Source organism: Salmo salar, chromosome 08 (genome assembly GCF_965601325.2).
Source record: "Salmo salar chromosome 08, fSalSal1, whole genome shotgun sequence".
NCBI classification, from domain to species: Eukaryota; Metazoa; Chordata; class Actinopteri; order Salmoniformes; family Salmonidae; genus Salmo; species Salmo salar.
This window is the reverse complement of record NC_138298.1, coordinates 43,396,448-43,407,500: the sequence shown is the minus strand read 5'-3', so window position 1 is coordinate 43,407,500 and position 11,053 is coordinate 43,396,448. Positions and strand designations below refer to the sequence as shown.

At 55.9% G+C, this 11,053-nt stretch overlaps 1 protein-coding gene across 6 annotated transcripts in view; it reads right to left on the bottom strand.

Annotated features, from left to right (window-relative positions):
• klhl5 (kelch-like family member 5) overlaps positions 1-11,053 on the bottom strand; it is a 73,721-nt gene that overhangs the window by 22,580 nt on the left and 40,088 nt on the right. For 5 of the 6 annotated variants that reach the window (XM_082978702.1, XM_082978703.1, XM_082978704.1 and 2 more), the window contains 2 exons: positions 7,947-8,143; positions 4,006-4,218 (listed from right to left, as the gene is read on the bottom strand). In XM_082978702.1, the coding sequence (XP_082834828.1) occupies positions 4,006-4,218; positions 7,947-8,143 (410 nt within the window). The remainder of the gene's footprint in view (positions 1-4,005; positions 4,219-7,946; positions 8,144-11,053) is intronic. The other variant, XM_082978701.1, reaches the window with a different exon arrangement.

Below are 11,053 nucleotides of genomic sequence, written 5' to 3'. Positions count from 1 at the left end.
GAGACAGAGAGAGAGAGACAGAGAGAGAGACAGAGAGAGAGAGACAGAGAGAGAGAGACAGAGAGAGAGAGACAGAGAGAGACAGAGAGAGAGAGAGAGAGACAGAGAGAGAGAGAGAGACAGAGAGAGAGACAGAGAGAGAGAGAGAGACAGAGAGAGAGACAGAGAGAGAGCAGAGAGAGACGAGAGAGAGAGAGACAGAGAGAGACAGAGAGAGAGACAGAGAGAGACAGAGAGAGAGACAGAGAGAGAGAGACAGAGAGAGAGACAGAGAGAGAGACAGAGAGAGAGAGAGACAGAGACAGAGACAGAGACAGAGAGAGAGGTGAGGAGAGTGAGGGAGTCGGGGGGAGGCCAGCCTCTTCACTTGTCTCCTCTCCCTCTCTCCTAAACTCTCTCCTTTCTTCCCCTCTCCTCTACTCCAGCTCTCACCTAGACCCACTTCCTCTTGGCTTTTATGGGCCCTCCACCTCCCCTGTAAATGTATTTGGCACGCTCCCAACTGCTTTATGCTCCATAGACTGAACCAACTGAAGAGACAGGAAGGGGAGAGGGGGGAATCTGACCTTTAGTGGTTTAAAGGGCTTTTCACCAGTTAATGAACCAATTATTGACTAGCTGTTTGTCAGGTGGTCTGGGTAGATGGTTGGATGATTGGTTTACAGACCTGTGCTTCCAGTAAAGGTAGTCGTATGTGAGCGAGGAGCGAGGGCAGGTGTGGATGCAGACCTGTGCTTCCAGTAAAGGTAGTCGTATGTGAGCGAGGAGCGAGGGCAGCTGTGGATGCAGACCTGTGCTTCCAGTAAAGGTAGTCGTATGTGAGTGAGGAGCGAGGGCAGGTGTGGATACAGACCTGTGCTTCCAGTAAAGGTAGTCGTATGTGAGCGAGGAGCGAGGGCAGCTGTGGATGCAGACCTGTGCTTCCAGTAAAGGTAGTCGTATGTGAGCGAGGAGCGAGGGCAGGTGTGGATACAGACCTGTGCTTCCAGTAAAGGTAGTCGTATGTGAGCGAGGAGCGAGGGCAGGTGTGGATGCAGACCTGTGCTTCCAGTAAAGGCAGTCGTATGTGAGCGAGGAGCGAGGGCAGGTGTGGATGCAGACCTGTGGATGCAGACCTGTGCTTCCAGTAAATGTAGTCGTATGTGAGCGAGGAGCGCGGGCAGGTGTGGATGCAGACCTGTGATTCCAGTAAAGGTAGTCGTATGTGAGCGAGGAGCGCGGGCAGGTGTGGATGCAGACCTGTGATTCCAGTAAAGGTAGTCGTATGTGAGCGAGGAGCGAGGGCAGCTGTGGATACAGACCTGTGCTTCCAGTAAAGGTAGTCGTATGTGAGCGAGGAGCGGAGGGCAGCTGTGGATGCAGACCTGTGCTTCCAGTAAAGGTAGTCGTATGTGAGCGAGGAGCGAGGGCAGGTGTGGATGCAGACCTGTGCTTCCAGTAAAGGTAGTCGTATGTGAGCGAGGAGCGAGGGCAGGTGTGGATGCAGAACTGTGATTCCAGTAAAGGCAGTCGTATGTGAGCGAGGAGCGAGGGCAGGTGTGGATACAGACCCTGTGCATTCCAGTAAAGGTAGTCGTATGTGAGGGAGGAGCGAGGGCAGGTGTGGATACAGACCTGTGCTTCCAGTTAAGGTAGTCGTATGTGAGCGAGGAGCGAGGGCAGGTGTGGATGCAGACCTGTGCTTCCAGTAAAGGTAGTCGTATGTGAGCGAGGAGCGAGGGCAGGTGTGGATACAGACCTGTGCTTCCAGTAAAGGTAGTCGTATGTGAGCAAGGAGCGAGGGCAGCTGTGGAATCCAGACCTGTGCTTCCAGTAAAGGTAGTCGTATGTGAGCGAGGAGCGAGAGCAGGTGTGGATACAGACCTGTGCTTCCAGTAAAGGTAGTCGTATGTGAGCGAGGGCAGGTGTGGATGCAGACCTGTGCTTCCAGTAAAGGTAGTCGTATGTGAGCGAGGGCAGGTGTGGATGCAGACCTGTGCTTCCAGTAAAGGTAGTCGTATGTGAGCGAGGAGCGAGGGCAGCTGTGGATGCAGACCTGTGCTTCCAGTAAAGGTAGTCGTATGTGAGCGAGGAGCGAGGGCAGGTGTGGATGCAGACCTGTGCTTCCAGTAAAGGTAGTCGTATGTGAGCGAGGAGCGAGGGCAGGTGTGGATGCAGAACTGTGATTCCAGTAAAGGCAGTCGTATGTGAGCGAGGAGCGAGGGCAGGTGTGGATACAGACCTGTGCTTCCAGTAAAGGTAGTCGTATGTGAGGGAGGAGCGAGGGCAGGTGTGGATACAGACCTGTGCTTCCAGTTAAGGTAGTCGTATGTGAGCGAGGAGCGAGGGCAGGTGTGGATGCAGACCTGTGCTTCCAGTAAAGGTAGTCGTATGTGAGCGAGGAGCGAGAGCAGGTGTGGATACAGACCTGTGCTTCCAGTAAAGGTAGTCGTATGTGAGCGAGGGCAGGTGTGGATGCAGACCTGTGCTTCCAGTAAAGGTAGTCGTATGTGAGCGAGGGCAGGTGTGGATGCAGACCTGTGCTTCCAGTAAAGGTAGTCGTATGTGAGCGAGGAGCGAGGGCAGCTGTGGATACAGACCTGTGCTTCCAGTAAAGGTAGTCGTATGTGAGCGAGGAGCGAGGGCAGGTGTGGATACAGACCTGTGCTTCCAGTAAAGGTAGTCGTATGTGAGCGAGGAGCGAGGGCAGGTGTGGATACAGACCAGTGCTTCCAGTAAAGGTAGTCGTATGTGAGCGAGGAGCGAGGGCAGGTGTGGATACAGACCTGTGCTTCCAGTAAAGGTAGTCGTATGTGAGCGAGGAGCGAGGGCAGGTGTGGATGCAGACCTGTGCTTCCAGTAAAGGTAGTCGTATGTGAGCGAGGAGCGAGGGCAGGTGTGGATACAGACCTGTGCTTCCAGTAAAGGCAGTCGTATGTGAGCGAGGAGCGAGGGCAGGTGTGGATGCAGACCTGTGCTTCCAGTAAAGGTAGTCGTATGTGAGCGAGGAGCGAGGGCAGGTGTGGATGCAGACCTGTGCTTCCAGTAAAGGTAGTCGTATGTGAGCGAGGAGCGAGGGCAGGTGTGGATGCAGACCTGTGCTTCCAGTAAAGGTAGTCGTATGTGAGCGAGGAGCGAGGGCAGCTGTGGATGCAGACCTGTGCTTCCAGTAAAGGTAGTCGTATGTGAGCGAGGAGCGAGGGCAGGTGTGGTTACAGACCTGTGCTTCCAGTAAAGGCAGTCGTATGTGAGCGAGGAGCGAGGGCAGGTGTGGATACAGACCTGTGCTTCCAGTAAAGGTAGTCGTATGTGAGGGAGGAGCGAGGGCAGGTGTGGATACAGACCTGTGCTTCCAGTTAAGGTAGTCGTTTGTGAGCGAGGAGCGAGGGCAGGTGTGGATGCAGACCTGTGCTTCCAGTAAAGGTAGTCGTATGTGAGCGAGGAGCGAGGGCAGGTGTGGATGCAGACCTGTGCTTCCAGTAAAAGTAGTCGTATGTGACCGAGGAGCGAGGGCAGGTGTGGATACAGACCTGTGCTTCCAGTAAAGGTAGTCGTATGTGAGCGAGGAGCGAGGGCAGCTGTGGATACAGACCTGTGCTTCCAGTAAAGGTAGTCGTATGTGAGTGAGGAGCGAGGGCAGGTGTGGATACAGACCTGTGCTTCCAGTAAAGGTAGTCGTATGTGAGCGAGGAGCGAGGGCAGCTGTGGATGCAGACCTGTGCTTCCAGTAAAGGTAGTCGTATGTGAGCGAGGAGCGAGGGCAGGTGTGGATGCAGACCTGTGCTTCCAGTAAAAGTAGTCGTATGTGACCGAGGAGCGAGGGCAGCTGTGGATACAGACCTGTGCTTCCAGTAAAGGTAGTCGTATGTGAGCGAGGAGCGAGGGCAGGTGTGCATACAGACCTGTGCTTCCAGTAAAGGTAGTCGTATGTGAGCGAGGAGCGAGGGCAGGTGTGGATACAGACCTGTGCTTCCAGTAAAGGTAGTCGTATGTGAGCGAGGAGCGAGGGCAGCTGTGGATACAGACCTGTGCTTCCAGTAAAGGTAGTCGTATGTGAGCGAGGAGCGAGGGCAGGTGTGATTGCCGGGTGGAGACGTCATGGCGGACCCAGCTTAGCAACGCCGTAACCACGGTTTCCTCGTCTGGAACATTCATATCGTCGGACGACAACAATCTGTCCATCTCTTCTAGCGGGAGGAGGAGAAATTCCTGACCTTCCACCACCTCCACAAAGTTCTCCTGAGATAGGAGAGAGAGAGAGGGGGAGGGAGGGAGAGGGAGGGAGAGGGAGGGAGAGGGAGGAGGGATAGAGGGGGAGAGAGAGAGAGGGAGGGAGGGAGAAGGGATAGAGGGGGAGAGAGAGAGAGAGAGAGAGAGGGAGGGAGGGAGAGGGAGGGAGAGGGAGGAGGGATAGAGAGGGAGGAGAGAGAGGGAGAGAGAGGGGGAGAGGGAGGGAGAGGGGGAGGGAGGGGAGAGGGAGGGAGAGGGGGAGGGGGGAGAGAGAGAGAGAGAGAGAGAGAGAGAGAGAGGAGGGAGGAGAGAGAGGGAGAGAGAGGGGGAGAGAGAAGAGGGAGAGGAGGGAGGTATTGGGAGAGAGAGGAGAGAGAGGAGAGAGGGAGAGGAGGGATAGAGAGAGAGAGAGAGAGAGAGAGAGAGAGAGAGAGTGGGGGAGAGAGAGGGAGAGAGGGGGAGAGAGGGAGAGAGAGAGAGAGAGAGAGAGAGAGAGAGAGAGGAGGGAGAGGAGGGATAGAGAGAAGAGAGAGGTGGGATAGAGAGAGAGAGAGAGAGAGAGAGAGGGGGAGGGAGAGAGAGGGAGGGAGAGAGGGGGAGAGAGGGAGAGGGAGAGAGGGGAATAAAGCAGCTTTTCCAGTCACCATAGCAACCCTCCATGGAAACAGCGGTGGTGATGATGATAACGGGGAGACCGTGTGAAGTGAAGTGAATGGAAAACACACGACAGGGGAAGAGGAGTGTGTAACCTACCATGGTGTAACTGTGAGCAGCGTGGTGGAGGTGTGTAACAGCTCTGTGTGTCTACAGGGGAAGGGGTAGTGTGTAACCTACCATGGTGGAGCTGTGAGCAGCGTGGTGGAGGTGTGTAACAGCTCTGTGTGTCTACAGGGGAAGGGGTAGTGTGTAACCTACCATGGTGTAGCTGTGAGCAGCGTGGTGGAGGTGTGTAACAGCTCTGTGTGTCTACAGGGGAAGAGGAGTGTGTAACCTACCATGGTGTAGCTGTGAGCAGCGTGGTGGAGGTGTGTAACAGCTCTGTGTGTCTACAGGGGAAGGGGTAGTGTGTAACCTACCATGGTGTAGCTGTGAGCAGCGTGGTGGAGGTGTGTAACAGCTCTGTGTGTCTACAGGGGAAGGGGTAGTGTGTAACCTACCATGGTGTAGCTGTGAGCAGCGTGGTGGAGGTGTGTAACAGCTCTGTGTGTCTACAGGGGAAGGGGTAGTGTGTAACCTACCATGGTGGAGCTGTGAGCAGCGTGGTGGAGGTGTGTAACAGCTCTGTGTGTCTACAGGGGAAGGGGTAGTGTGTAACCTACCATGGTGTAGCTGTGAGCAGCGTGGTGGAGGTGTGTAACAGCTCTGTGTGTCTACAGGGGAAGGGGTAGTGTGTAACCTACCATGGTGTAGCTGTGAGCAGCGTGGTGGAGGTGTGTAACAGCTCTGTGTGTCTACAGGGGAAGAGGAGTGTGTAACCTACCATGGTGGAGCTGTGAGCAGCGTGGTGGAGGTGTGTAACAGCTCTGTGTGTCTACAGGGGAAGGGGTAGTGTGTAACCTACCATGGTGTAGCTGTGAGCAGCGTGGTGGAGGTGTGTAACAGCTCTGTGTGTCTACAGGGGAAGGGGTAGTGTGTAACCTACCATGGTGTAGCTGTGAGCAGCGTGGTGGAGGTGTGTAACAGCTCTGTGTGTCTACAGGGGAAGAGGAGTGTGTAACCTACCATGGTGGAGCTGTGAGCAGCGTGGTGGAGGTGTGTAACAGCTCTGTGTGTCTACAGGGGAAGGGGTAGTGTGTAACCTACCATGGTGGAGCTGTGAGCAGCGTGGTGGAGGTGTGTAACAGCTCTGTGTGTCTACAGGGGAAGGGGTAGTGTGTAACCTACCATGGTGGAGCTGTGAGCAGTGTGGTGGAGGTGTGTAACAGCTCTGTGTGTCTACAGGGGAAGGGGTAGTGTGTAACCTACCATGGTGTAGCTGTGAGCAGCGTGGTGGAGGTGTGTAACAGCTCTGTGTGTCTACAGGGGAAGGGGTAGTGTGTAACCTACCATGGTGTAGCTGTGAGCAGCGTGGTGGAGGTGTAACAGCTCTGTGTGTCTACAGGGGAAGGGGTAGTGTGTAACCTACCATGGTGTAGCTGTGAGCAGCGTGGTGGAGGTGTGTAACAGCTCTGTGTGTCTACAGGGGAAGGGGTAGTGTGTAACCTACCATGGTGGAGCTGTGAGCAGCGTGGTGGAGGTGTAACAGCTCTGTGTGTCTACAGGGGAAGGGGTAGTGTGTAACCTACCATGGTGTAGCTGTGAGCAGCGTGGTGGAGGTGTGTAACAGCTCTGTGTGTCTACAGGGGAAGGGGTAGTGTGTAACCTACCATGGTGTAGCTGTGAGCAGCGTGGTGGAGGTGTGTAACAGCTCTGTGTGTCTACAGGGGAAGGGGTAGTGTGTAACCTACCATGGTGTAGCTGTGAGCAGCGTGGTGGAGGTGTGTAACAGCTCTGTGTGTCTACAGGGGAAGAGGAGTGTGTAACCTACCATGGTGGAGCTGTGAGCAGCGTGGTGGAGGTGTGTAACAGCTCTGTGTGTCTACAGGGGAAGGGGTAGTGTGTAACCTACCATGGTGTAGCTGTGAGCAGCGTGGTGGAGGTGTGTAACAGCTCTGTGTGTCTACAGGGGAAGGGGTAGTGTGTAACCTACCATGGTGTAGCTGTGAGCAGCGTGGTGGAGGTGTGTAACAGCTCTGTGTGTCTACAGGGGAAGAGGAGTGTGTAACCTACCATGGTGGAGCTGTGAGCAGCGTGGTGGAGGTGTGTAACAGCTCTGTGTGTCTACAGGGGAAGGGGTAGTGTGTAACCTACCATGGTGGAGCTGTGAGCAGCGTGGTGGAGGTGTGTAACAGCTCTGTGTGTCTACAGGGGAAGGGGTAGTGTGTAACCTACCATGGTGGAGCTGTGAGCAGTGTGGTGGAGGTGTGTAACAGCTCTGTGTGTCTACAGGGGAAGGGGTAGTGTGTAACCTACCATGGTGTAGCTGTGAGCAGCGTGGTGGAGGTGTGTAACAGCTCTGTGTGTCTACAGGGGAAGGGGTAGTGTGTAACCTACCATGGTGTAGCTGTGAGCAGCGTGGTGGAGGTGTAACAGCTCTGTGTGTCTACAGGGGAAGGGGTAGTGTGTAACCTACCATGGTGTAGCTGTGAGCAGCGTGGTGGAGGTGTGTAACAGCTCTGTGTGTCTACAGGGGAAGGGGTAGTGTGTAACCTACCATGGTGGAGCTGTGAGCAGCGTGGTGGAGGTGTAACAGCTCTGTGTGTCTACAGGGGAAGGGGTAGTGTGTAACCTACCATGGTGTAGCTGTGAGCAGCGTGGTGGAGGTGTGTAACAGCTCTGTGTGTCTACAGGGGAAGGGGTAGTGTGTAACCTACCATGGTGTAGCTGTGAGCAGCGTGGTGGAGGTGTGTAACAGCTCTGTGTGTCTACAGGGGAAGGGGTAGTGTGTAACCTACCATGGTGTAGCTGTGAGCAGTGTGGTGGAGGTGTGTAACAGCTCTGTGTGTCTACAGGGGAAGGGGTAGTGTGTAACCTACCATGGTGTAGCTGTGAGCAGCGTGGTGGTGGTGTGTAACAGCTCTGTGTGTCTACAGGGGAAGGGGTAGTGTGTAACCTACCATGGTGTAGCTGTGAGCAGCGTGGTGGTGGTGTGTAACAGCTCTGTGTGTCTACAGGGGAAGGGGTAGTGTGTAACCTACCATGGTGAAGCTGTGAGCAGCGTGGTGGAGCTGTGAGCAGCTCTGTGTGTCGGCGTAGCTTCGTATCCCCAGACAGTTAGAAGGGTGGAGCTGTTTGATGAGGAAGTTACAGCAGGCCTGGACCACCGGCTGCAGCTGGAGGAGACACGATACTGACAATATACACTCTATAGTGTCCTCTCTCAACTCCACACGACCTGGACACACAGAGACACAGAGAGACACAGACACAGAGAGAGAGAGAGAGACACACAGAGATCGACAGAGAGATCGACAGAGAGAGAGACAGAGATCGACAGAGAGAGAGACAGAGATCGACAGAGAGAGAGAGACACAGAGAGAGAGACAGAGATCGACAGAGAGAGAGAGAGACACAGAGAGAGAGACAGAGATCGACAGAGAGAGAGAGAGACAGAGAGAGAGACAGAGATCGACAGAGAGAGAGAGACACAGAGAGAGAGACAGAGATCGACAGAGAGAGAGAGAGACACAGAGAGAGAGACAGAGATCGACAGAGAGAGAGAGAGACAGAGAGAGAGACAGAGATCGACAGAGAGAGAGAGACACAGAGAGAGAGACAGAGATCGACAGAGAGAGAGACAGAGAGAGAGAGACAGAGAAACAATTTGATCACTTTTGTTGCTAAGAATTGAAATGTAAACTTGTAGTGTATTCAAGATTTAAAGTGTGTGTGTGTGTGTGTGTGTATACACACACACACAAATACATAACAGTTTATTAGGTACACCCTAAAACACACACACAACAGTTTATTAAGTACACCCTAAACCCTATCTATCTATCTATCTATCTATACACACACACATTCACCTGACAGTTTATTAGGTACACCTATCTAGTACCGAGTCGGCCCTTTATTAAGTACACCCTAAACCCTATCTATCTATCTATCTATACACACACATTCACCTGACAGTTCATTAGGTACACCTATCTAGTACCGAGTCGGCCCTTTTACTCCAGAACAGCCTGAAGTCTTCGGGGTATTCCACAAGGCGTCAGAAATGTTCCACAGGGATGTAGGTCCATGCTGACGCCATGGCATCAGGCAGTTGCTGCTGATTGGACGGTGGTACATTCACGCTGCCAACAGCCCGTTTCATCTCAACCCAGAGAGGCTCTATAGGGTTGAGGTCTGGGGACTGACCAGGACACTGAGAGGGGTCTGGGGACTGACCGGGACACTGAGAGGGGTCTGGGGACTGACCAGGACACTGAGAGGGGTCTGGGGACTGACCAGGACACTGAGAGGGGTCTGGGGACTGACCAGGACACTGAGAGGGGTCTGGGGACTGACCAGGACACTGAGAGGGGTCTGGGGACTGACCGGGACACTGAGAGGGGTCTGGGGACTGACCGGGACACTGAGAGGGGTCTGGGGACTGACCGGGACACTGAGAGGGGTCTGGGGACTGACCGGGACACTGAGAGGGGTCTGGGGACTGACCGGGACACTGAGAGGGGTCTGGGGACTGACCGGGACACTGAGAGGGGTCTGGGGACTGACCGGGACACTGTGAGGGGTCTGGGGACTGACCGGGACACTGAGAGGGGTCTGGGGACTGACCAGGACACTGAGAGGGGTCTGGGGACTGACCAGGACACTGAGAGGGGTCTGGGGACTGACCAGGACACTGAGAGGGGTCTTGGGGACTGACCGGGACACTGAGAGGGGTCTGGGGACTGACCGGGACACTGAGAGGGGTCTGGGGACTGACCGGGACACTGTGAGGGGTCTGGGGACTGACCGGGACACTGAGAGGGGTCTGGGGACTGACCAGGACACTGAGAGGGGTCTGGGGACTGACCGGGACACTGAGAGGGGTCTGGGGACTGACCGGGACACTGAGAGGGGTCTGGGGACTGACCGGGACACTGAGAGGGGTCTGGGGACTGACCGGGACACTGTGAGGGGTCTGGGGACTGACCAGGACACTGAGAGGGGTCTGGGGACTGACCGGGACACTGAGAGGGGTCTGGGGACTGACCGGGACACTGAGAGGGGTCTGGGGACTGACCGGGACACTGAGAGGGGTCTGGGGACTGACCGGGACACTGAGAGAGGTCTGGGGACTGACCGGGACACTGAGAGGGGTCTGGGGACTGACCGGGACACTGAGAGGGGTCTTGGGGACTGACCAGGACACTGAGAGGGGTCTGGGGACTGACCAGGACACTGAGAGGGGTCTGGGGACTGACCAGGACACTGAAAGGGGTCTGGGGACTGACCAGGACACTGAAAGGGGTCTTGGGGACTGACCAGGACACTGAGAGGGGTCTGGGGACTGACCAGGACACTGAGAGGGGTCTGGGGACTGACCAGGACACTGAGAGGGGTCTGGGGACTGACCAGGACACAGAGGGGTCTGGGGACTGACCAGGACACTGAGAGGGGTCTGGGGACTGACCGGGACACTGAGAGGGGTCTGGGGACTGACCAGGACACTGAGGGGTCTGGGGACTGACCAGGACACAGAGGGGTCTGGGGACTGACCGGGACACTGAGAGGGGTCTGGGGACTGACCGGGACACTGAGAGGGGTCTGGGGACTGACCGGGACACTGAGAGGGGTCTGGGGACTGACCGGGACACTGAGAGGGGTCTGGGGACTGACCGGGACACTGAGAGGGGTCTGGGGACTGACCGGGACACAGAGGGGTCTGGGGACTGACCGGGACACTGAGAGAGGTCTGGGGACTGACCAGGACACTGAGAGGGGTCTGGGGACTGACCGGGACACTGAGAGGGGTCTTGGGGACTGACCAGGACACTGAGAGGGGTCTGGGGACTGACCAGGACACAGAGGGGTCTGGGGACTGACCAGGACACTGAGAGGGGTCTGGGGACTGACCAGGACACTGAGGGGTCTGGGGACTGACCAGGACACTGAGAGGGGTCTGGGGACTGACCAGGACACTGAGAGGGGTCTGGGGACTGACCAGGACACTGAGAGGGGTCTGGGGACTGACCAGGACACTGAGAGGGGTCTGGGGACTGACCGGGACACTGAGAGGGGTCTGGGGACTGACCAGGACACTGAGAGGGGTCTGGGGACTGACCGGGACACTGAGAGGGGTCTGGGGACT